The sequence below is a fragment of the Diceros bicornis genome, chromosome 1, assembly GCF_020826845.1.
Source record: "Diceros bicornis minor isolate mBicDic1 chromosome 1, mDicBic1.mat.cur, whole genome shotgun sequence".
NCBI classification, from domain to species: domain Eukaryota; kingdom Metazoa; phylum Chordata; class Mammalia; order Perissodactyla; family Rhinocerotidae; genus Diceros; species Diceros bicornis.
Genome location: NC_080740.1, coordinates 20,838,253 through 20,865,856, shown reverse-complemented (window position 1 = coordinate 20,865,856; position 27,604 = coordinate 20,838,253). Strand labels below are relative to the sequence as shown.

Genomic DNA, 27,604 nt, shown 5'->3' with positions numbered 1-27,604 from the left:
TGTTCGCTTCACACAATTAATGCAAAATAAAAATGTTGACGAGGTCTCCAACAAAAGGGACATGATGCACATGTTAATCTCTGCTCTAAACAAGTAAATCCTGACTTCTCAGTGAGGAGAACTGTGCAATCCGTGCCACCTATACAACTGCAAAGACAATGTCCTGGTGGCCTTTTTTCTAGCTGGTGCTTAGCTGTTTTTAGGGCCTTGGAAATCCAATCCAATCTTTGGAACAGCAAACCAGCCAAGCACTGTGTAAATTAAGCCAGAACACAAGTATCAAATGAAACACTTTGTATTTTTGAATTCTCATAACTTATGCATATCTCAGGGTGGGACTGTATTCATGTTCATAGATGATCTACAAAGTGAAATGGAGACTAGTACACAGGAAAAACAGCTGGTCTCAAGGACATCATCTACTTCCACATAGTTTCTGTAAGCTCAGGTTAATTCTCAGGCCTGTTCTGATACAGGAACCATAATAGTACTTTAGGTTATAGGTATCTTTTCTATTCACTTTTTAAATATTTGAGTGCTTACCATGTGAGACACTGTTCTAGATACGTAATGGAATGAACCAAATAGATAAAAGTCATCACTCTCAAAGAGCTAACCTTCCAGCAGGAATGCCATTTGAAATACTGCATTAGTGTCAAATATTAAACATGAATATAGTCTTTCAAGAACTTCAAATCAATTTGATAAACCCTCATCAGAATACCTGCCAAGATTAGTCGGTCCTGGCCCTGGTATCTAGGAGTTCACAATCTAGTAGGATAAACAGATATGTGTGGTCAAGAGTTAAAATACAGTGAGACAATAACAGAGGTGGGTATTGACATAGCACAGAGTGGAGGGTAACTAATTGCCGCGAGAGAGGTTGCTGGGGTAGGGAAGGTCAGGAAGACTTCTCCTAGGATGTGACCCTGTCTGGTGAACTAATTATCCTTTAAAACACTCATAATTTGACATTTTAAGGTGACAGTGGTGAGATAGTATTTATGCCAGTGCTCATATTCATTTATTCTCTAGTCTTTGACTATTTTAACATTTCTTCCTGAGGCTTGAAAAAAATGAAGAATAGAGTTGATTAATAGGGGGAGACTATTAGCATAATGAAGTAACATCCAAGATAAAAGTTAATATAATAGGAACATTTATTTCTAAGAGCTCTATCTCTAGAGGTATTGAGGGCAGTCAAATTGTGGAATTAGCTTTAGAGCTGATACAGATTTCACATTAATTTAGTTGGCCATAGTTTTGTTCAAGGTTTCTGTGCATCTTCTAAAGAATTGCTTGTGTGGCTAATTAGCCTTTCAAATGAATTCTTTTCAAGGTAATAATAGCAATGAAATTATAGCATCTCTATCTGTGCACATTTTCATGAATTGCCTCATGTGGTTGGATCCATGGAATACTGTATTGCTGGGAGACATGTTCTCAGAGTTCATCATCTCCAAACAACATTTTCTGCCACTTCTGGAAATATAACACTAATAGCTAACATTTCTATAGTGTTTACTATGTCCCTAATACTATTATAAGCACTTTACAATTATTAACTCATCAAATTCTCAGAACACAATGAGGTATGACCTGATATTATCTCCATTTCACAGAAAGGAAAACTGAGGTATAAAAAAGTTAAGCCACTTGCCCAAGGTTCCACAGCTAGACAATGTCAGAGCCAGGAATTGAACTCAAGCAGTCAGGCCACAGAGTTGTATTCTTAACCACTATATTATACTGTTTCAAAAATACAGAACGAGCACTCTTATCATGGATTATTTTGAGAACTTTAAATATTGGAAATTACCTTGTAACAATATATCAGATGTTAGGTACATGTTTACATATTAAATACAAATTCCATATGCAGTGATGAGGTCACCGTAGCCTTTAAATCCCATTTGGCCCACATGTGACCACTGACCACAAACCCCTTTCACTGTTGATGCTGATTGACAGGTGACTCAAACATTACTTCACTAAACCCTGAGATACCTCACCAAATGCTGAGGCTTTTGTTCCCTTCGTAAACTACGCTCTCCCCTTCCTGAGGGCTAGCCCTCTAACTTGCAGTGAATCTAGGAGCCATTCTTCCTCATTCATCCATTCAGCAAATGTTTATTGAGTACCTTTGTGCCAAGCACTATGCTAAAAGCAGGAGTTATGAAGGTACACCACACAGAAATAAAATCCACTAAAACCAGGTCAACTCACAAATAAGATACTTTTGAATTTTATAAAGGAAACAGCAAGTTACTGTGGTAAAGAATAACAGATGGAGAACTTTTTCAATAGGGGGTCAGGGAAGGCTTCTCTGAGGAGATGACATGAGCTGACACCTCCAGAATGAGAAGGAGCTAGCCATGCAAATAGCCTCTGGGGAAGAAAGTTTCAAGCAAAAGTAATAGCTATAGTAATGCACCTAGTCGACAAAAGCTTAGCACATTCAAGAAACACACACAAGGCCAGTGTGACTAGTGTGTAGTGAAGGGGGAGAGTGGCTGGAGATGAAATTAGAGAGGTTGGTGGTTAAGATTCTACAGGGCCTTGTAAGCCATGATAAGGAGTTTTCAGTGCATGGGAATCCACAGAAAAATTTTAGGCAAGAGAGTGACATTGTCATTTTTATGTTTGATGATCACTTCAGTTGCTTTGGGAGACTAAATTGTAGAGGGGCAAGAGGGGAAGGGGGAACATCACTAGAAGGCTATTGGGCTATTTCAGGTTAAGGATAAGGAGCATGGACGAGGGGAGTGGTGACGGGTATGGAAAAGAGGACAGAGTTAAGACACGTCTGGGACGTGTAGTTGATGGGACTTGCTGATGGGTCTGATGAGAGGGCTGAAGGGAAAAGAGAGGAGAGGATGATGCTGAGCAACTGAATGAATGGAGAATGTTTGCCTGAGTTGAAGGATGGGGGCAGGTCAAAGTGGGGCAATCAAGAGATGAATTTTGGACATGTTAAGTTTGAGTTGCCTATGAGGCATCCAGGTAGAAATGTCAAATAAGTGTTGGCTATGGGGGCCTGAAACTCAAGAGAATCGGAGACCCAGGGCATGAGTGTTACCTGCAGCCCAGGAATTGATGTCCTCACCCAGGGAGAGAGTGTGAAGATAAATGTGAAGAAAGCTAAAGATCACATCCTGGGGCACACCAACATTTAGAGAAGACAGTGCTCTGTCCTTCCGAGAGAACTGCTCTTCCTCTGCTACCTGCTGGAAAGGCAGAGATAGCCAGGCCACCTAACTTGCTTTTTTCCTGTGGTGCACATAACAGAATGCCAGCTTAATTCTGCAGGTGGAAAGAAATTCATTCCACCACTTCCGTTCTTCTCTCCCTAGACTCCCTTTCTCTCTCACCTGGATGTAACTTCTGAGCAGTTCCTCCCAGAACCTCGCTCCGTGACATGGCCCCACACTACACACTATTGATAAAGTACTTGGATGGTACTGCCCTCCCTATAGGGCACAGAATCATCTCACTTATGTGCAGAGAAGGATAGAAAATCCACACTCCCCCACCACATGTTTTCCCTTAAGAACACTAAATTCTGTTGTACTGCACAGGAAAAATCTAGCAAATGGCTTCTGGCAGAAACACATTCTCTTGGAAGCCCAAGAGTCTAGAGTGTTTAACAGGCAGAGCTAGAATTGGTGAGAATAGTCTGTCAGGATGACTGTAAAGGTGGACTCCCTGGTTCCTGGCTCCATCCACACGAGCCATGTCCTTTAGAATGCAGCCCTTGCTAATTTCCTTAATTTACAAATAGCACATGCTAACCAATTAAAAAGAGCTCCACTTAAAATAAAAATGAGTCAAGGATATGCACAGGCAGTTCACAGAAAATAAATCTAAATGGCTAATAGACATGAAAGACAGTCTCGCTAGTAATTAAAGGCATGCAAAACAAAACAAGGAAGTGTCTGTTTTAATCTATCAGAGTGGCAAACATTTTAAAATGTGTCTGACAGTCAGACAATGTTGAAGGTATGAGTGTTTGTGACTCCCCGCCCAGCATTTGCAGCATTTTCATGCTCAATTTCTTCTTCTCCACAACTGCAGAGGTAAAAAGAAGGAAAAGCGCTAAGTGGAATGATATAATCAGAGGATTGGGAGGCAGGGTGAGATGGGAAAGAGGACACACAATCTTAAGTAAGAGGAAAACTTGCTGGCCAGGCTAGAGGAGAGCATTGGTATGAGTAGGAAGTACTACTTAGCAGGGGCTGGCATGTGAGAGGATCTAGGGGCAGATCTGTGCATAGGAGGTTTGGACGGGGAGGACGGCAATTTTGAGAAGTGTTAAAATAGGTTATAAATTGGATTAAATTTAAAAATTTTTGAAAAATGCAGGTAAATAATGAAATTTCTTGTGTAACTTTTCAACTGTGCATCTTTAAATGTGACCCTCTGTGGAAGAATAATTTGTTGGAAATATCTGATAATATCTATTTTTGGTGTGGATTTATGGGAAACTTTCAATTATCACTGTAAGTGGAAATGTAAATTGGTGGTATATTTTTGGAGTGTTAGTGATTTGACAAGATATCTCAAAAATAAAAACAGAACCCTTTGATCTAGCAATTCCATTGGTAGGAATTGACCTATTAGATACTCACAAAAGTGTACTCCATGATTCGTATAAGATGAAGTTCCTCACAGCATTGTTTGTAATAGTATAAAAAAAGGAAGGAAAACTAGAAATCTAAGTGTCCATCAACAAAAAAGCAATTAAATAAATTATGGTACATACATTTAATAGAATCCTATAGGTCTGTTAGAAATGATGAGGTGGATCTGAATGTGCTGACACACAAAGATTGTGAAGATGTTACTAGATGAAACAAGTAAAGTACATAATAGTACATACCGTATATTTATTTTTTTATTGAAGTATTATTGACAAACAACATGTCAATTTCAGGTGTACAACATAGTGATTTGATATTTATAAACATTACAAAATGATCATCATGCTAAGTCTAATTACCATCTGTTCCCCTATAAAGTTGTTACAATGTTATTGACTACATTCTCTATGCTATATGTTATAGCTCCATGGCTTATTTATTTTATAACTGAAAGTTTGTATCTCTTAATCTTCTTCACCTGTTTTGCCCACCCTCCCCACCCCTCCCCCCCTGGCAACCACCAGATTGTTCTTTGTATCTATGAGTCTGTTTCTATGTTGTTTTATTTGTTCATTTGTTTTGTTTTTTAGAGTCTACGTATAAGTGAAATCATATGGCATTTGTCTTTCTCTGTCTACTTATTTTGCTTAGCATTGTACCCTCTAGGTCCATTCATGTTGTCACAAATAGTAAGATTTCATCTTTTTTATGGCTGAGTAATATTCCGTTGTATATATACCACATCTTCTTTATCCATTCATCTGTCAGTGAACACTCAGGTTGCTTCTACATCTTGGCTATTGTAAATAGTGCTGCAATGAACATAGGAATGCATATATCTTTTTGAATTAGTATTTTCTTTTTCTTCAGGTAAATACCCAGATGTAGAATTGCTAGATCGTATGGTAGTTTTATTTTCAATTTTTTGAGGATCCTCCATGCTGTTTTCCATAGTGGCTACACCAATTTACATTCCCACCAACACTGCACGAGGGTTCCCTTTTCTCCACATCCTCACCCACACTTGTTATTTCTTGTCTTTTTGATAATAACCATTCTAACAAATGTGAGGTGATATCTCATTGTGGCTTTGATTTGCATTTCCCTGATGATTAGTGATGTTGAGCATCTTTTCATGTGCCTGTTGGCTATCTGTATGTCTTCTTTGGAAAAATGTCTATTGAGGTCCTCTGCCATTTTTTTAATCAAATTGTTTGTTTTTTTTGATGTTAAGTTGTATGATTCCTTATATATTTTGGATATTAACCCCTTATTGGATGTATTATCAACATGACTTATCAGTATTGATTTTGACCTTGATCCCCTGGCTGAGGAAGTGTTTGTGGGTTTCTCCATACTGTCCACTTTGGAAGGAAGTCACAGTGTGCAGCCCACACTTAAGAAGTGGTGGTTAGGGGCAGCCCGGTGGCATAGTTGTTAAGTTTGCATGCTCCGCTTTGGTGGCCTGGGGTTTGCGGGTTTGGGTCCTGGGTGTGGACCTACACACCACTCATCAAGCCATGCTGTGGCAGTGTCCCACATACAAAAAACAGAGGACGATGGGCACAGATGTTAGCTCAGGGCCAATCTTCCTCACCAAAAAAAAAAAAGAGGTGGGGGTTTATGCTTGACCTCCTTGAGGAGCAGTATTGACATAAATTATTTTGAATTCTTCTGCATCATAGATTTGTCTATTCTCCCCATTTGTTTATTTATTCAATTATTTATTCAAGTCACTTATTTATATAAATATAGAATCATGTATATTTATTTTACACTTTGAGTTATAATCCAGTACTATATTATATATTTTGTTGCTTGAAAACTCTTGATAACTTCTTCTACCAGGGTTTTCAAAAATGGCAAATGATGAAGTCAAATCACAATATTCACTAAGGGCTACTTTGTGCCAGGCTCCACAGCAGTTCCGTGTTGGTACTTTGGTTATACCTGTGAGGAATAACTTGCTATTTGCACAGCTGAGTGTACGACATCCTGCTTCAACCACAGTGGTGCACCTGTGGCCATGAGATTATTTAAAAGGATAAAATATACAGGAGTTTCACCTTAAACTCATATGTAAATACCTGTGGTACACTGATGTGCTTTGCCCCACGTGAAGGCGTTTGTCGAATCAAAGCAAATTTATCAAACTCCATTCCATAGTATCCTTAACACTGTTACCAAAGGTTAGCAGCAGCAAAGAAAGAACAGTATTATTTTAAAGTATTTAAATTATTAGGGCAATACATACTATAGATTCATAGAAAATTTGAAAAACCCTGAAAAATAGGAAGAAAATAAAATTATTATCATCCATAGAATAACCCCTATTAACATGTTATATTTCCTTCTTGTCTTTTTTTCAATGCATAGATATATTTAACCTCGCTAATATCATTCTGTATACAGTTTTGCATTGTACTTTCCACTTCACTGTTTTTTCCTAAGCATTTGCCCATGTGATTAAGAATGCTTCATAAGAACCATTTTAAATGATTCAGCGAATGGAAGAGATCAGAGTCTGAGGGCAGGCAGTTATGCAAGCAATTGGCCTACATAGTAGATAATTAAGGTGTAGACCGGAGTGGCAGACAAGGTTGACCAAGGAAACGTTCTCAAGATGTAATTGATAGGACTTGATGGTTGCGCCCTGGGGGCCTAGGTGTAGTCAGTGCTAGGTTTTCTAGCTCATGTGGCTAGGCATTCCATGATGATGCCTCAACCCCACATCCAGAACAAAATGGAGAAGCAGCAGGCTAGAGGAGGAGGGGACTTCTCACTTACTGCCATGATACACCTCTTGTCTTGTTTTTCTATGCTGGCATTTAAACTTTACACACAAAACTGTCTCCGTGGTAGAGTCTTTGAAGACAAAAAAGATAGTTCAAACATCTCTCTGTGTTCTCCATAATATTAATTCTGTGTTGGGCATCCAGTAGAGGATTAAAAAACAATGAGTGAGTGAGTGAAATGCTGAATGAGGATGAGACAAACTTGGGGTGTTTGTGGTAGTGTGGAGGTTGGATATTAATTACAAAAATTTGCCAATTTCCTGTTCAGAAAAACTATCATCACCATAGTTTTTGCTCAAGAAAACTAAGTGTTGGAATAAAAGAAGTAGTATAGTTCTTCTACTGAATAATAGCTAAAAAGCTATTTAAAACTTTTGTCCTATCAATCCTATCCAGTAAAACTATATAGGTATCTTTAAAAAGAATATGAAAAGTCTCTGGAGTCTAATAAGAAGGTTTCTTTGTTCATCACAATAGCTGATGAGGCTGTGGATCTGTGCCCTGCATTTTATAGATGTGAACTCATAAAACACTAGAAGTACTTTTCAGCAAAATCCCAAATGTTTAGCATCAAGCATAACATCTATTACAGAAGCTTCTCTCTCTGAGATTGTTAGAACCTCAAAAATTCAAGTCCTCCCAAACAACATGTTTTCCTATGCATATTGCTCAAATTTTGGAAATAATAGAACTGGTCTAATCTATTAAAACATTTATTGGCAGATGTATTCATGGCAAGGAAGATAACATCAATCAACAAGTTAGTATATTATGCCTTTTCTGACAAGTCTTTTCCTCTTGGAGTTTTTTTGCTGTTGTTGTTGGTGGCTCTCCACTTTTAAGTGCAGTTTGGTTTTCTTTGGGGAAGAAAGAGCATGCTTGGGAACTCACCAAAAGACAAAAAGTCAGAAGAGTTAATACAAACAAAATCTATCATGCTCAGGTCTAACAAATATTATTTTGGTGAAATAATAAAGATAATAGTCATAGGAAATATAAGAGTACTGAAAGCAGAAGAGTCAACCCAAGCATGATCTACTTTCTAATCTCTTATTAACCATCATGAACACTAACAGTAATATATACATAATATATATTATAATTTGAAAAAAGCAGGAAGAAGCTACTTTGCATTTGAAAATCACTTGACTCTTTACAAAGCACTTTCCATTACATCTTTTCTTTTAATTCTCACAAGTCTATTTCTTAAAGAAGAGGAAAATAAGGCCCTTAGAGCTCAAAAAAACTTACCTTCTGTCTCACAACAATTTAATAGTATAACTAGACCTTATATACAGATTTTTGGGTTTTGACTCCTGTAATCTTTCCTCTATTTTATAATAGCACTCCTCATCATCTCTCCCCAAATAACTATTTATATTTAAATCATTTCTTACGTTTTCAAAGCACTATTACCTATTTTGTCTCATAATCAAAACAGTCCCTTGTGAAGTATCTGTTACCCCAATTTAAAGATTAGAAAGCAAAGGTGCAGAGGGAATAAGTATTTTTGTCTGAAGTTAGATAGTGGATGTCATGCCTGCGCCTTCATCGTCAGGATTTGTGTCTTGTGACACAAAGGCTGGTTATAGGGTCTAATTCCAAAAAGGAGTGGTCCGTGTACATAAGGATTGAGATAAGTGAGTTTTATTTGCTTTCCTTTGGCTCGGATTATTTTATATACTGTAGGTGTAGGTGGAAAGGTTATCAGCAATAGTGAAGCCATGCTGCACAGAGCAGTCAATTTAGCAGACAAGCCGAGGGTGAGTAATCCGTGTTGTGGGAGTGCCAGAAAAGACATTCTGGGAGTGCTGAATTCTGTACTTTTTTCAGCAGCAGTTAAATATTGCCATTTAGTGGGCCTGAGTATTTATAGGCCCATTTTGTTTGGTTGGGCTATTACAAAATCAAAATCCCAGAACTAAAACTGGGGTTGTAGTTCAGTTCTAGAACAAAATATAGTAAAGCTTTGATATGACCAGAAGATCCGACTTTTCTGCTTAGTTTGTCTTTCTGGTTAACCGAAGGCTAATTTATTAAGTACCATAGTCATGCATCCCACTTTACCTGAGACAGTTTTGTGTATTCCCGTTTATACCCTATAATTATTAATAGCACTCCCTTTCAGTCTTCAAAGTATCCCAGTTTGAATGATAAATTGTATGGTAACCATAAGCCTTTTCCCCAATTCGTGGTGAAAATATTCATAAAAACATGAAGTTTTCCTCGCTCAGTAGCTGCAGAGAATTGACCTTATCTGACCTCTGGGTGGTGAGCTAGCACCACAGAGGCATCTGTATGTGAACATCAATGATCACTGCACGGTACCGTGGACGAAGAAGTTGAAGGCATGGGGCATTTCCGTCTGTAGCCTCTCTGTGTAGCTCACTTTCTCCCACATCACTGTCCCCTGACCGCTCGTGGAGTCCCTGTGTAACCTGGCTCCTATCTTGTTTCTGTGCTTCTTTTGCTCATTCTTATTGCTCTTCTCTCCTCTCACTCTATTCTGTTGTAAGAACCAAGACTGACTTCGGCTGTCTTGTACAAGGCCAAGGGAGAGAAGAAGGTGATAGGGGATCACATAGATAACCAAGAGCACAGAGACCAGAGCAGCTGGCCCTCAGGTCCCAGAGCTGCTCCAAGCCTTCAACAGTGGAGTTCATAGATCTTCACTCCCCTGCCAGCCACTGTCATACTCTGCTTTGATTAGTTGATCTGTGTCTATATGTCCTGCTACAAAGACACACACTACCCTCTACTATATGTATTTTTTCACCCCATACTTCTACTTAATTATAGCACCTGTTTCCTGATTTGGGGTTATACGTAGACCATCATGGCCTCTCCAGTGTCTCTGTTATGACCCCTTGGCTTCAGCAGCCACTTTTGACTTTTTCTTCTCTCCGCACTTGGTTCAAATAACTTTTGCCTAATAACTCTCTTGGTAAATAACAACCTATCACCAACCAGCCTGTTAATTTTCTGCCCTAGTTCAGTTATCCAATTCTAGTCTAATCAGCTATGAACAAGGGGCAGGGAAGTTAAGTTTACATAGACTCGAGCATGAGCTGTTCTTTCAGGTGGGGCTGTGGATTAGTCAGGTGCTATGACTGACATACCTGGTGGGATATGCCCATTGGTTGCCATGGATTTTCCCCATTCTGTGTGGTTTCAGTTTTTAAAATCATTTAGTCATTTGACTTCTAGCTAATCATAATGTTCCCTTGACAAGTGGATTTTTGAGCTTCATTGAACTTTGAATATCTCAGTGGCTTTTGAGTTCTATTTTTGAAAATTAAGTTTTAAAAACCTTTGATTTCCATTTGATGGAGATTTCACTGTGCAAATATCTTCAGTGTCATAGAAACTAGGAGAGATGACTAAGAACAAACTGGTAATGACTAAGTAGAAACCCTCAGTGAGGCCTATTGATATCCTTGGTTGTTAAATTTTAAAAGTTGAAAATGTAAAAGCTCTCATGAAATTTTAACTTTAAGTGGATTTTGTTAATAGACAAAGTTAGTGCCGCATTGAACATGGCCTGAGTATATGAAACACATATGGAATAACTTAACCAATCTACAATCCAGTGGGCATGACAATGCTTGGAGTACCCAAGAAAATCTCCTGGAATCCAAACATATTCCTCCCTCTCTGTACGGTGCTACAATAACTCTACTTCCTATTGATAATAAGGATCAACCACTCCAGCTAACAGAGTAACCCCATTTTTTGCCTGTAATGAAAATCTCCAAAAGGCCAGGTGGTACTCTCAACTTTGAATTCATCAGCACCATTATATCTTCTGGTGGAAGCTTTCTTCACATAGGTAAAAAGGCCTCCTAAGCAGCAGAGCTTAAAGTCATGAGAACCCTCATATTGATTCCACACATATTCTCCAGGTGTTTCATGATATAAATAAGAAAATGTAGAAATTCCTTGTGTATAAGTCTTCTCAAAGACTTCCTTTTATAATTAGCACAATGGGTCAAGCTAGGCTGCATATTGAAATCGCCTGAGGAGCTGTAAGAAAAAAATACTGATGCCTGGGTACCACACCTAGAGTTCCTGGGTGCTGAACCAGAACCTTCAAGGTGGAGAACCACTAGTCTATACAAGATGAGGGAAGGAAGGGTTAGGCTTGAGTGAATTTGACATCACCATGCATGGTAACTACTCTAGTTCAAGCAAGCCAGGAACAGTAGAGAAAGGGCTTCTGCAAAAATGGTGGCTTGGTAGAGAAGATGTGGGTACTCTGGTCATAATAATCCCTCCAAATGCTTCCTTTCAAATTCTCAGGGTCCCACTCTTCCAGTTTTTTTCTGACTTTCCCAAAGTGACCTGATAAAGCTGTAAATTTCACTTATGTAATAATTTACAACTTCAAACATTGCATCTGCTCTTTGGCTTCAATAGTCCCAAAACTTTGAGTGTTGTCAGAGAAACTCCCTCATTCATAACTGTGCCTAGAACTCTGGATTTAAAATTTTGAGCATATCATTTCCTTCTCTTTAAACTTTTAGTGCTGTTAGAAACAGTCAGCCCTCCCCATTGCCTGTATGCTTCATAATGTCTATCACAGCAGTCACGTGGTCTACCAAAGTCTTGTCCTCCATAAGCCTCTTCATTCTCAGGTGACCATTTAAATAGCTATTTCACCATCTCATGACATTTTTGTATGTCCCATCCTCTAATGTTAATCAGATAATCCAATCCAGATGACCACTTCTCTGAAGGTCTCTTGCCTGTAACCACTTCCACTATCAATCATTAATTTGAGAGGGGTTCTTGGTTGCAGAACGCAGAATCTAGTCCAGCTAATTTAAACATAAAGGAGGGCCAGAGGACACAGGGTTGGATGCTGAATAGGCAGCCATGTCTGGAAAAACACCAACCACATTATAGTGGAAACACCTTTGTACTGCTGCCTGGTGTTTGGCACTTTTATGATACCAGGGACTGAACACCTAAATTTACATAGCTTCCCTAAGAGAGCCAGATAGTTCCTGCACCAAGCTGGCCAGAAAATCATATCTCCTTGCATACCACATCTGTTTCATTATGCTCACTTCTGCCTCCAAGCATCATATAACTACATCTCCTTAGCAAAATCTAAGTTGTATGGCACAATCCTAGCTACAAAGAAATCTGAGAAGTGTAGTTTTTAAAGCTTTCCAGCCTCTTTACCACCCAGAAACTAAAGCTTATGGGAGGTTTGGAACACACATTGACTGAGCCAACCTTATAGGTTTCTGCAACAGTTACTCAAAACTAGAATACTAGGAAATATCTAGATTAAAGGTACATCAATTCAGCAACTAAAGGAGAAAAATTAATTCCAGAGAGCACCTGGTATTCCCTCTGGTTTATCTCTTGAATCCATAAATGTTTATGTGATACATGATTTGGAATCCAAAAATTTCTGGAGGACCAGAAAAAAGGAGTGGGCTAGCAGAGAAAGGAGAGATTAATTTTTATTTGAGTAATACAAAAAATTTAGTAAGGCAGGTAGCATTTAAGTCTGCAAAAGGGCTGTCTTGTTTTCAAAATTCCAGATTCTAGCATCTCTAATCAAAGGTATCCAACATGTGAAGTTCTGACTTGAGAATGTGTGAGGTCATAAACCACACTGGAATAATAAGTAAGGAATGTGGACAGCTTAGACTTAAGAGGTTCCTAGAATGCCCAATTGTCCTCCTCACTCAGGTATCACTGCCTAGGATCCTTCCACTAGCCAATCATTCCTTTGCACTGCTGTTTGTTCTCTAATTGACCTCTGAAAATGCAAAAGTTCATGGGACAAGTTAAAAAATTAAACTCTTCTCTGTTATTAATGTCTTAATTCATTTATTTAAAAATATTTACTGGGAGCCAGCCCAGTGGTGTAGTGGTTAAGTTCGCACGCTCCACTTTGGGTGGCCCAGAGTTCACGGGTTCGGATCCCGGGTGTGGACATACACACCGCTCATAAAGTCATGCTGTGGTGGCGTCCCCTGTGCAAAGTGGAGAAAGATTGGCACAGATGGTAGCTCAGGGCCAATCTTCCTCACCAAAAAAAAAAAAAAATTTTGCTGAACACCTACACCATGCCAGGAACTCTGCTAAGTGCCAAGGATATATTAGGGAGACACCTGTGAACATAACAGGCATGGCCTCTACCTTCATGGAACTTAAGCATTAAAAATAATTGCACAGTTTGTTAACTCATTGTAACTGTGATAAATGCTGTGAAAGGGCTATTTCCCTGGTTACGAAAACAGACCACTAAAGCAAACAACAGTTTGGACATATCATTCAAGATATTTAAAATGATACTTCTATTCTTAATTTTTTTGAGGAATCTCCATACTGTTCCATAATGGCTGCACCAATTTACATTCTCACCAACGGTATACCAGGGTTCCCTTTTCTCCATATCCTTGGCAGCATTTGTTATTTTTTATTTTTTTATAATAGCCATCCTAACAGGTGTGAGGTGATACCTCATTGTGGTTTTGATTAGCATTTTTCAGATGATTAGTGATGTTGAGCATCTTTTCATATACCTGTTGGCCATTTGTATGCCTTCTTTGGGAAAATGTCTATTCAACCTTTTTGCCCATTTTTTTATTAGATTATTTATTTTTTGCTATTGAGTTATATGAGTTCTTTATATATTTTGGATATTAACCCCTTCTCAGATATATGATTTACCAATATTTTCTCCCATTCGGTAGGTTGTCTTTTCATTTTGTTGATGGTTTCCTTTGCTATGCAGAAGCTTTTTAGTTTGATATAATCCTGCTTATTTATTTTTGCTTTTGTTTCCTGTGGTTTTGGTGTCATATCCAAAAATTCATTGCCAAGACCCATGTCCAGGAGCTTTTTCTCTATGTTTTCTTCTAGCAGTTTTATGATTTCAGGTCTTATGTTTAAGTAAGTTTAATCCATTTTGAGTTAATTTTTGTGTATGGTGTAAGATAAGGGTCTAATTTTATTCTTTTGCATATAGATATCCAGTTTTACCAACATCATTTTTTGAAGAGGCTATCCTTTCCCCACTTTGTATTCTTGGTGTCCTTGTCAAAGATTAGCTGATTACATATGCATGAATTTATTCCTGGGTTCTTTATTCTGTTCCATTGGTCTATACATCTATTTTTATGCCAGTACCATACTGTTTTGATCACTATAGCTTTGTAGTGTAGTTTGAAATCAGGAAGTATGTTGCCTCCAGCTTTGTTCTTTCTCAAAATTGCTTTGGGTATTTGAGGTCTTTTGTGTTTCCATATGATCCACCAATCCTACTTCTGGGTATTTATCCAAAGAAATTTATATCAAGATCTCAAAGATATATCTGCATTGCCGTGGTCATTGCAGCATTATTCGTAATAGCCAAGATATGGAAACAACCTAAATGTCTATTGATGGATGAATGGATAAAGAAAATTTGGTATATACATACAATGGAATGTTATTCAGCCTTAAAGCCAAAAAAAAAAAGGAAAATCTGTCATTTGCAAGAACATAGATGACCTGGAGAACATTATGCTAAGTAAAATAAGCCAGACACAGAAAGAGAAGTACTGTATAATATCACTTATAGGTGGGATCTAAAATAGTCAGATTCATAGAAGCAAAGAGTAGAATGGTGGTTGCCAGTGGTTGAGGAAAGGGGAAAATGGGGAGGTGATAGTCAAGGTGGAAAAAGTTTCGGTTATGCAGGATGAGTAAGTTCTGGAGCCCTACTATATAGCATAGTGCCTATAGCTAACAATACTGTATTGATGCTTAAAACTTTCCAAGAGGGTAGATCTTACAAGTGTTCATAACACAAAAAAATGATGATAAAAGTAAAGTGGGCAAGAGGAAACTTTGGGAAGTGATGGATATGTTTGTGGCCTTGATGGTGGTGATGGTTTCCTCGACATATACTTATCTCTAAACTCATTGAGTTGTATACATTAAATATGCACAGCTTTTTATATATCAATCATACCTCAATAAAGTGGTAAAAAATAAGCAACAAACATCTAAGGGTGGAGCATGGCAGTTTAGGCAGGGGAAGTGTGTATTTGAAGTGCTTATAGTAGTCACTAAATAAATTGTAAATTTAGGGAAAAAAAGATATTTAAAATGATAAAGTTTGTTTTAGAGCTATACATGTGCTTAGCGCTTCAGATACATCTTTCTGAATACATCCTTACATTTGGGAACTTAGTAAACATTTTTTAAGAGTTCCTTTACAATAAAAAATTGTTTCTGGTATCCCTCCATAATGGGCCTACCAATTTTCTTCTTGGAACTATTTCATTGAGCTTGAAGAGTAATGTCTCTCTAGATCTATTTAAGTCCTTGACATTCTTCTCTTATAGAGTTGGGAATCTCCAAGTTGGAGCTTGACACAGTGGTGGCCTGGAACTTGCTCTTCTCCTCCCTTTTCTGCTCTCTACTACTGGCATTACCATTCTTCTAGGAGCTCAGCTCAGACTTCTGTGTGATTCATCCATCCATTTCCCATATCTCCCTGATCTTGTCAGTTGACGAATTCAGTTGATTGATCTCCTCAATATCTCTCAAATTCATCTTTTATTTCCATTACCACTGACCAGATCAGGCCATTGTGACTTAAACTGGACTGTTATAAAAACTTTTAAATAATTCCTATACCCACAGGATTTCTCTAGTCTCTTCCATCCTGCAGAGAGAAAAGGCCAGGTTTTGTTCATCTCTAAAATCTAAGCACTTAGTTGTCAGAGCAGGAAACATGAAAGATAGGCAATACATTGTTTGTTAAATGATGCCTGGTTTTATTGCTTCTCTCTTCAAAAGCCTGTGCTGGTTTCCTGTTGCCCTCAGGTTGAAACTCTCCTCGGCCTTTTGTCACCGTATATCAGTCTTCCTGTCTGCCTTATTGCTCACACAATCTAATGATGCACCCTCTGGTGCCTTCTTACTTTTGGGCTCATTTTGATTTTCCCATCCTCCCTTCTTTCATATCTTCATTTGTCAAAGTCCTATCCATATTTTCGGACCCTGCTCCATTATCTTCTCTATGAGGCCACCTGAGATTCTTCTCCCATAATAGTTGATCTTTCTTTCCTGCTCTCTCAAAGACTTAATAACTCCATTATAGCACAGTTTGTCTTCAATTATAGCTCTTGAGTGGACAGGGCTTCATTTTAAGTGCCAATTATGATCAGTTGGTAATGGCAGCCTAGAGCACTATATTGATAAGTATTCTAAGGATATACTTAGGTTCCTGATGAAAGAAGATGCCAAAACAGATTAGATGCTATACGTGGGCACAGAAGGAGAGAGAGAAAAAACTGCCCATGGATTAACCAACTTTGTTATAGATCCCCATGTCACGTGTCTATTCAGCTAGATCATGTATCCTCAGATCCTCTATCATAATTTGTGTTCAATTTGATCCTTAAACATTCTATTCCCTGATTTTAAAAGTTTACAATCTAAAATGGCAAATATAACATTTGAGATAGAATGTGATAATGGAGAAGATAGGTATAAAGTGCTAATGTAATGGTCCTTGAAGACTGGGTAGGAAGACATGAAGAACAAGAGGGGGAAGGCAGTATATATATACCCAAAGGAAATGAAATCAGTATCTTGGAGAAATATCTGCATTCCCATGTTCATTACAGCATTATTCACAATAGCCAAGATATGGAAACAACCTAATGTCTATTGAAGGATGAATGGATAAAGAAAATGTGTATACACATACACATACACACACACACAAAATGGAATATTATTCAGGCTTTAAAAAGCCAATAAACGTAAGTCCATAAAGTTATTTCTTAACTAGATATTAAATTCTAAACAACAAAAGTGAAAAATCTAGAAAATTACCTTTGAAAATTTCTTAAGTTGTCCATGCAGTGTAATACACATTTTAAAATATAAAACCACGTATTCTATAATCACTCTAAACTTCAAGAGGTACTGAATAGAGCAATGAAAGCTTCAAAAAAATCCAATATCTACGCATTCTGACTTTCCTACCTCTAAGGTACCTATGACAACACAACAGGAGGATGCAGTGTGGGTGGAAAATTTCTCAGTTCCCTCAGATTTTATCCCATTTCTTAGAAAGTAGTAAATCTATCCATATTTAATATTTATTAATAGATTTGTTTATTTTGAAACAATGTATATAAAAGAATCTAATGAAAGGCTTGGAACATACTTGGAGCTTAACAAATGTTTGCTGGATTTGACTTTAAGTCTTGCTTATTAATTAGACCCATGTGCAACTGTTCTTTGAAAAGTTGTTTAGGAGACCTTAGTTGGCTTCCTCTCTTTCCAAGTTCACATCTTCTGTGTGGCCCGGTAAACAGCTGTCATTCTCTTGCCATTTACACTAGTTTCAAGACACCTTTCCATAATTCTGCAAATACATATTGAAGGAAGAAAACATTTTTTGCCCATCAAACTTAAAAATTAGTAACATCATATACTGACTGGGGTATGGGAAATAGGCACTCTTGTACACTTTTGATAGGAGTTTGAACTATTTAAACCTTTTTGGAAAAATTCCTTCTATAAGAGAAATAAAAGCACAAATTCTTGTGCTGGCAAATACTGAAACCATCTCATATGTTCATCAATAGGAAATAATTGAAGAAATATGTTATGTTATTCCCACACTGTGGAAAATGATGTACCATAAAAATAAAAAACTAGATAGATCTATGGGTATTGATTAGAAAAATGCCCATGATATTTTTCTTAAGTTCAATAAATTGTGAAATAATAAGAAAAATATAGTACTATCTTTATTAAAAACAAAAACTGAAAACTCAACCACAGGAAAACAAACCTAGTATGTATGTGTATTTGTTTGTATAAGACTTTCAACAGTGTGGAGGGATATCCCCTAGGTTGTTATATTTGGTAAGCCCAAGGAGATGGGGCAGTTGGATATTTGAGAGAAGAGTAAAACAATCATTTTATCTCTTATTCCTCTGTTGTTTGAAGGCTTGATCCAAATTAGTGGCATAGGAATTAAAAGAAAAAGACAACTGGGAGATGTAATATGAAAATGGAGTGGATGGGATTATTTGACAACTCTTTGGATGTGGGGGAGAGGGAAATGAAGAAATCACGCACAGCTTGTCAGTTTCTAGCCTGATTGACTGGGGGAATCGCACTGTCATTCATCGACACAGGGATATCATGAGAAGTGAATTCCTTTTTATCGTTAACAGAGTAGAAATGATGAGTTTGGGTTATCAGCCAAAGTGGTGCTGCTTCTTATTTTAAACAATAATTGCTCCTATAGGAAAGCTTCTTATATTGGTATTGAAACCTCAGAAAAAAATGCTGCTTTATAGTTGCAGTTTGTGTAAACTACACAACTAAAAGAGCCAGACCGATGTCTAATATTTTACCTTATCCATGCATATTATTCCAAAACAAGAGAACATTTCTTTTGAATTGGAAAAAAATATATTAGAATTTAAAATCACCTCAAACATGTGAAGAAAAGTAAGTTTTCCTGCTGTATTCAAAGTGGCAGAAAGTGTAAAATATGACCTGTACAGTTTTTACTATATGTTTCTTTTGTGTTGTTTTAATATAGTCATTCCTCTTGCAAGTGCATTTGTAACTCAATGCCAAGTAGGTTAACAGAGTATATTCTTGCTATTCTATAGAGGCAGCCTTGCAAAGATTTTTAGTTATAGACACAGCTTGTGCACTTTTATTCCATAGAAAGCAGCATTAGAAATTTAGCCCCATTGAGAATTTATTTCTTGCAAGTACTGTCAAAATGCTGGGTGAATTTATTCCTGTATAATTATGTCATATTTTATGGTGGGGCTGAAACAGAAGTGTGTAATCCATCAGTTTGAGCTCTTTTGCATAGATAAATGAGTCAACAAAGTCACCTCAATAAATCATTTTAATTTTCACTTTCAGTTATGTGAAAATCAAATGCTCTTGCATATCTTTATTCTCCGTTCATCATTGATTGTGTTTTTACTTCAGACATTATTGCTATGTTAGTCTTTCTCAGTTGAATTATGTGGGGCTTTCCATGGGAAATGTTTTTCATATTATATTTGCTATGTCTAATCTGAGTTAAAACAGAAATTCCTATAACGGCCATGTTTTTATTTTGAGTCCAAAGAATTTCATGAGTCTCAAAACCTTCAGAGTACTGGCTGATTATGATATTGTATGAATTCACCCAAGATAATTTATTTTATTGACTAATTCTTATGGTTTGAATTAAGCTACATATGGTCCCCCATTGGAGGAAATAGAACAGAGTTAATAAATTTAATATTTTGTATATTTCTTGTTTTCCAGAAAATAAATACTGCTGGAACCAGTAATGCAGATGTCCCTTTGGCTGATCCCGGAATGTACCAATTGGACATTACATTAAGAAGGGGTCAAAGTTTAGCTGCCCGAGATCGAGGAGGTAAAAGCAACATCTCCTGGAAACTTATTCTGTTTGTTTGTGACAAACTTTATTTTCCTTATGGTTGCTTAAGTAAAAAAAATCAACTATAATTTTTAGAAGGTTGGGTTCAACGATGTGGTTCAAAATGTTACCTGACTCCTCTGACCATGGAGGAAGAGGTTCTCATGCAAGTTCAAAAACTCCAATCCAGACAGCAAGGTTCCTACCAAACTGCTGACAAATTAGACTCTGCATTATGTCTAATCAGTGACCCAATTGGTTAAGTAGATGAGGCACAAATTTGAAGCCACATCAGAAGTCATCTTTGGGCGGACCTGAAATGTCTTTTGCCGCGTAGATTTGCTCAGTTGAATCTGCTGAAATTGCAGAATCCAGCACTAGCATTTCACCAAAACTTTGCAGCTTCTCAACGAGTGATTTTTCTGAGGCTTGGTTGGACCTGGCAATAGCCTCATGGTAGATTAAATAGGTCTTTGTAGGTCATGATGAATGATGAGATAAAGCAAATACTCTTTAGTTCCTAGATTCCAAATCCCAAGGCAACCTCCTGATGAACTAGCCTGGGCTACATTAGGGATTCCATGCACCCAGATTAGAAGGCAGGACCAGAGATAGACCCAAAGTAGACTGTATAGCATCCTTTGCAAGTTTTGAAATATCAGTTGTTCAGGATATGAAGACCTGAGGGTTCTGAGGGCCGACAATACCTAAGGAAGCTGAGTTTGGGTGTCCCACTAGAAGAGAAGAGAGCCCCTAAGCCTGTGATAACTCATTGGCAGACAACTTGGAGAGTGTTCCTGGCATCACATGATCTTGTTTTTCTCCTCCCACTCAAGTTGACATCTATACTTAGGGAGTGGAAGGAACAAAATTAGGACTTAAGTTTGTAATTTCTGTCTTTTGTCTCTACAAGAATAAAACAGAGAACATAATTTAATATAATAGTGGGTTTTTCAATACTAGAAACTACATAAATAGTAGATTCAATTTTTAAGTAAAAACTAGTAAATATCAGAACATTCTTAATGAATGAAGGAATGATTGTAAACGTTAGAATTTAAACACAGGGGAAATTTTGAAAAGTAACCAGTTGGTTTAGTAGCTGAGAACAAATGTTTATTGAATTAAACTGCTTATCTCAAAAGAAGTTACAGTTAGATTAGTGAAAGAAAATAATGCTAAAATATAGTATTATTTTGCTATATTTATATAACATTTTTTAGTTTTCAAAATGCTCTTAATTACATCATTTGATCCAAAACAGAATTGAACCAGGCATCAGGAGATCAAGATTTTATCCTAGATATCCCCCCCAACAATATTAAATACATATGTACACATTTATTTCAGCATTGTTTATAATTATAAAATACTGGAAACAACCTAAATGTCCATTAGTAGGGAGAGTGATTAATATCTGCTTGATGAAATAATATGTAGCTGTAAAAAAGAATAAGGAAAATCTCTAGGATTTGATATGGAAAGAGTGATGGGATATATTGTTAAGTGAAAAAGTAAAGTGCAAGAGTATAGACAGTGTGGAATGTTTCAGGTAAGAAAGAACGGGATATAAGAAATTATGCATTATCTGCTCATTTGTTCAAAAAGAAATATTGGAAGGAAAAAAATCTAGAAATTAATGAGATTGGTAACATACAGAATGTAGGTAAGAATGGGTGTCAAGAATGGGGAATGGGAATGGGGTAGAACGGGTGAGGAGGAAGTTATAAATAAATAAATAACCAGGCGGTGGGAAGAACCCAAAATGAAATATAGCTATAACCACACCTCAAGGGGATGGGGAATAAAAACAACTAATCTAAGCGATTATGTAAAGCAATATTTGGATTATACACTATAAAACTCAAGACAGAAGGACTATACATAAATAATGTACTCTAGAGCATGATTATCAGTTCTTAAAATATTTAATGTGTATACTACCAATGAGCTAATAGGTAAATATATTGTAGATAATGAGAACCAGTTTTCTCACTGTTGGAAAAAAAAGTTAAAAATATATAGTAACGGGGAAAGCTGGAATGAACCTTGTGACGTTAGAGAGGGATTAGTATGCACTAATGGTTTTTAATATATATACATATAGAAATAAAAGTGGATAGAGGTGTGTGTGTGTTTCCTAGATCTATCTACTAAGAAGGCCTAGAAACAATGACAAAAGTGTAATGACAAAGTAGCAATCAACACACCTTGGGCCCAGATCTTGGTTTCTAAATACAATTTCCCCAATAAAATTAAACAGGGCTCCTGGAGAAATGGTTGATTTCAGATCTGGAGCAGAAAAAGTACAGGATGAGTCTGGAACATTTTGCAGTGCCAGAAAGTAAGGAAGTACTCAAGAACTGATGGCAGAATGTCAAAACAACATTGGAGCCAACTTAAAGGAGCTCTTAATGATCAAAGCTGGGACAATTTCAGCAACAAAAGAAATAATAGTAACAATGGATTATAACCCATAGAGTAAAGTAAATATCTATGAGTTCATGCTGATAAATAAGTGATTGAATAAATAAATAAGTGGAGGAGAAGGTACAGCTTTTCCTTATGGTAGAATTCCAATGAACAAATGTAGAAGGGAAAGTAGAAATAGAAAATCACTTTTTAATCAACACCGCTATAACAATTGTTGCAGGTAAAAGTCATCAATTGATGCTAAAATTATATGTGCAAAATTATGATGAGAAACAGGGTATTTGCACCATTTCAAAGTATTTCCTCACAAGATGCATACGAATTACAACGGGAAAAATAGTAAATTTACAGTGGAGAATCTTGGAAGACACCACCTTAATCAGGTGATGTAAGTTAACAGCAGCAGTAACGGGACAGACAGACATCCCGGGCCTCCTGATATGATGCACTGAGAAAGGCACGTCACTTCTGTGGCATTCTTGTCAAAAAGGCATCAAGTCAATGTAATTATGAGAAGACAGGCAAACTCTAGCAACACACAGTGCCTACTTTCTGAGCTGAGTGGCAGCTACCCTTCAGACAGGGCGTGCACAATCTTGTTTCACCGTTCCCTGCGTCCCCACAATTGTGAGTCTGGATGGCACTGTGCATGCACCACTGTCTCTCTCCCAGTAGCAAATTATTCTCCACAGAGGTCTCTGCTAAAAATAGAAATTTTTTTAAAGTAGAATGAGACAGCCATGTATATTACTTTGTGGACGTGAAAAATATCCCAAAGTGTTTAAAATGCAAACTGCAATCCAGTTTCACTATTTTACTCACTTGCCTGGCATTCATGAAGTTTTTATTGGGTAGGTATGAGAAGAGATATTTAAACAGGGGAAACAAGCTGAGGTAAGTTTGGGGTTGACTGAAATTTATTTTAGACTCTCCTATGAATAACGCATATGTTAAGCATGTGACTGGATAGATTGTATCAGGTTACTTTAGATTTGTGAATTTTTATACATATAATTTATATACATATAGGTGGATAGTTTGAAGTAAGAAAACAAGCTAGGAAGCACTGCAGTCATGTGAGAGGATAGTTTTGAGGGCCTGAACTGGGGTTATGGATGCGGAAGTGGAGAAGGAAAGGAAAATATGAGAGATGGTTCAGGAGAATGTCCGTTAGCACGTGGGATCAATTGAATGAGGTTCAAAAAACCTTATTGAGTTTTAAGGCTGATGGTGCCTTGGAGCCATGTGGATTTTGGAAAAAGGTGACTGTAAGCAAAAATATTTGTATAACTATTAGAATTAGCAGAAATTGTACTCATCATTTTTTACCTTGACGCCCTCACCTATTGCCCAGCAAAACCAAAATGCCTGTGACCCCAATGTCCCAGATCACCCTTGCACAGAATAGTGGAAGGGAAAAACTCATTTCCACCATCACCACCATCATTAGAATGTTGTTTGAATGTTGCATCTCCAGAATCTTCCTTCATACGTAATGAGTACCGAGGTGGGCTCAGCAGTCAAAACTGGCCATCGTTCTTCCACTTTTATAAGCTGTTTTACAGAACAATAACCAGATGGCTTCTTGGAATGCCAGTGCCTTTTCCTAAGTTTTATTACCTCTGCTTTAAGCAGCCTGATGGAGTGGAAAGCACATGATCTTGGGGGGTCTGACACATAATTTCAAAGCCAAGCTCTACACTTTATTAGCTGTGTGACCTTGAGTGAGATGTGCAGTCTCTCTGCTGCAGTTGTAGTGTTCTAGATTTAGCAAACAAAAATACAGGATGTCTAGTTAAATTTGAATTTCAGATAAACAACGCATTATCTATTAGTATAAATACGTGTCACGAATCTAATCTGCAGTATGAGGAATATAGGTGATAATATTGCACCGTGATTATGTAATGTGATAAATATGGCTACAACGGCAATCTATTACGATACAGGCATACCTTGTTTTATTGCACTTCACTTTATTGTGCTTCGCAGATACTGTGTTTTCTATAAGACCCTCCACAAGCAAAAAGATTACAACTCGCATGACGGTTAGCATTTTTTAGCAACTAATTTTTTTTTAATTGTTTCGTACATTGTTTTTTTAGACATAATGCTATTGCACACTTAATAGACTACAGTATAGTGTAAACATAACTTTTATATGCACTAGGAAACAAAAAAAATCCAAATGACTTGCTTTATTGCAATATTTGCTTTATTGTGGTGCTCTGGAACCAAACCCACAATATCTGGGAGGTATGCCTGTATATAAATGTATCAAAGTAACACACTGTACACCTTAAACTTCCACAATGTTACATGTCAAATTTATTCAATTAAAAAAAATAATAAAAATAAAAATAAATAAGTAAATACATCTCATGTAATATTTGGAGCATACTTACACTAAAAAATTATTTATGGTTTATCTGAATTCCAATTTAACTGAGTTCCTTCTTTTATCTGGCAGCCCTATGACAATTGTCATGTCTAGTTATTATTAGAAAAATGCCATTTATGCTTTAATTAGGTTGGGCTTTTCAGGACTGTATTATCATCTATCATATTTTGAATGTAGTGTCTTGACATGATTATTTGTACTGTTAGAAAATAGACCAATCTGTGTAGATGTGTTTGATGATAGCAATTCCCTACAGTTCAATATCTTGAAATTCATATCATGGAGGATGTATTAATTTTGTAGGGCTGCCTTACCAAATTACCACAAACTTGGTTCCTTAAAACAACAGAAATTTATTTCTCACAGTTCTGGAGTCCAGGAGTCAAAAAATCAAGGTATGGTAGGGCAACACTTCCTCCAAAGGATCTTGGGAAGAATTCTTCCTTGCCTCTTCCAGCATCTGGTGGCTTCAGGCATTCCTTGGCTTGTGGTAGCATCACTCCAGTCTCTGCTTCCATCTTCACATGGCATTCCCTCTGTGTCTCCATGTCTAAAATCTCCCCCTCCTTCCTCTCATAAGGACAGCAGTCACTGGATTTAGGGCTTACCCTAAATCCAGGATGATCTCATCTCAATATTCTTAACTTATTACATCTACAGAAATTCTATTTCCAAATAAGGTTACATTCACAGGTACCACAGGTTAGAACTTGGACATATCTTTGCGAGAACCCAAGTCATCCCACTACAGAGGACAATCGCTTCTCTTCAAATACTAGAAACAAATTTAAATAATTACAAAAGTGACCCATGTGAACTTGTTTATTGGGATTCTGTTTATAACAGTGTTAGAAGTCCCTGCACTGAGTAGAGTTAGAGAACTCTCAGGTTCTCTCTGTGAGTCTGTGTCAGTGCTAAAGGAAAGTTTCCAAGTGTCTAGGAACAATGTTTTCAGGTTGGAGGAAGAAACTTGGGGGATGGAAAAGGATTTAGAAGGTTATTCCACGCTAAGCTTTACTTTTCTCACAGTTTAGTGAAACCTCGCTAATCGAGAGCTTATACCAGTTATAAGACAGTCAGATCTGAGAAAATGAATTGGAAAGCATTTTTTTTTCAAAAATAAATTCAATTTGATAAAACTGAAACATATTCTGTATGCTAAGTATAAACAAAGCATTTTTCAAGTTGGAGGGCTTGCCAGCAATTTTGTCATTAGAATGTAATTTATGAAAACCTTTAAAGAGAGAGTTATTCTCTGAGTGGGTAAGGCATGATAATATACCTAGTGTGTAATATGCATCAGGCATGATGTTTGGTGTTTACACATATTTCCTCTAATCTTAACAGGATTGGCCGTGAAAGCAGCTGCCACCCCAACACGTTCATCACCATTTGGTGCTCAGGGTCCTCTTTGGTTTTGACCCTTGGGAATTTCCTTTATGGTAGGATGGCCGTATATCCTGGTTTGCCAGAGGACAGTTCTGTTTTTCACATGTTGACTGGCATAATTGTTGATAGTGTTCCATTTCACTCTCAGAAGCATCCCAGTTTCAGAGATGTCGTTTATACTGGATGCTTCCTGGAAAAAAAATCTTAATCTCATTACAGTTGATCAAAATTAAGCATTATGAATGTTCCTTTTTTCCCAGAAGAAGAATGCAACTTGTATCATCAGAGAAAGGTTTGTCTCTGAGCAGGTTTGAGGTATTTCTCTTGGCAGCCCCTTCTTTAGATTTATACAGCCTTTAAGGAGCTATTTTGATCATGAAAAGGTCTGTCATGTTGCATTTTTGTGCTAAGATTGTGAATGCAGTGTGTTGCTAGTCAATTGTTTTTTGCATTTCTTACAGATGGTGGAATGAAGTATAGGCTTGTTTTACCCAATACAGACTCAATCATTTACATACATGTTAATGTTATTCCTTTAACTGGTTTCCTACTATTGGGAAAATTAAAAAAATAAATAAATTTATAGTGACTAAGTTTTAATGACAGCTATTTTACATAGTCTATGATCTTAAGCTTCTAATATATATATGCATATATATTACACATATAAACACACATATATACTTATATATCATATTATATAAATAACCTTCTGCAGAATACATTTATTCTGTTCTTTTTTTCCTGTCTTATTTTCATAGATGCATAAAACATCACTCATTGACGCACAAAGATTCCCTTGTTGCATGTTGATATAACTAGAGCCATACATTTTCTAAACCCTAAGAATGAACTTCTACCTGGAGATTTTGTAAATGACTCCAAGACTGCACCATTGTCCTAGAAAGCTTTTTATGCTGGTCTTAACACTTCATTTATTCTAAGCCAGAAGCAAAGGCTGCAGTGGCTCTTCTCCAGGCTGTCTGTAGCACTATATACGTGGGGGTATTCCTTTCTTCAAAATTCCCAAGGTTTGCCAAGAGATGACATCCTTTACCAAATGTAAATTTGGAACTCCTTAAGCCATAGAGCAAGTACTACACCAATTTCCTGAAGAGACTGAAAATGATGTTTCCACAGATAAAATGCGGTCATATCACACCTAACTAAATAGTATTTACTTTTCAATGTGCTATTTCTTTCATTCTTGTGGTTCCACATTTGCTTTGCTTAATTATATTTAGATAGGAAGAAGGACTAATTTCTATCGAACCTTTGCGAGTAACTACATTGCCATAAAGAGTAAAAGCACCCAGGAAAGGCACTGTGTACAATATCTGACACTATTCTCAGTAGTTTATAGACAAACCTGATCAATATACATCAGAATTTCTTCAGAATCTGCATAGACTTTGCCAATGGTGTTTTTTTGAAATATGGTTTGATTATTTATAGATGAATTTGATTTAGAATAAGTATAATTTAAGTCAGCACCTGTTAACAAAGGATG

The 27,604-nt window shown here is 37.0% G+C and overlaps 1 protein-coding gene across 8 annotated transcripts in view; it reads left to right on the top strand.

Annotated features, from left to right (window-relative positions):
• The window catches only part of MCTP1 (multiple C2 and transmembrane domain containing 1), a 501,946-nt gene that overhangs the window by 202,573 nt on the left and 271,769 nt on the right, over positions 1–27,604 (top strand). For all 8 annotated transcript variants that reach the window (XM_058532257.1, XM_058532230.1, XM_058532077.1 and 5 more), the window contains exon 2: positions 19,754–19,868. In XM_058532257.1, the coding sequence (XP_058388240.1) occupies positions 19,754–19,868 (115 nt within the window). The remainder of the gene's footprint in view (positions 1–19,753; positions 19,869–27,604) is intronic.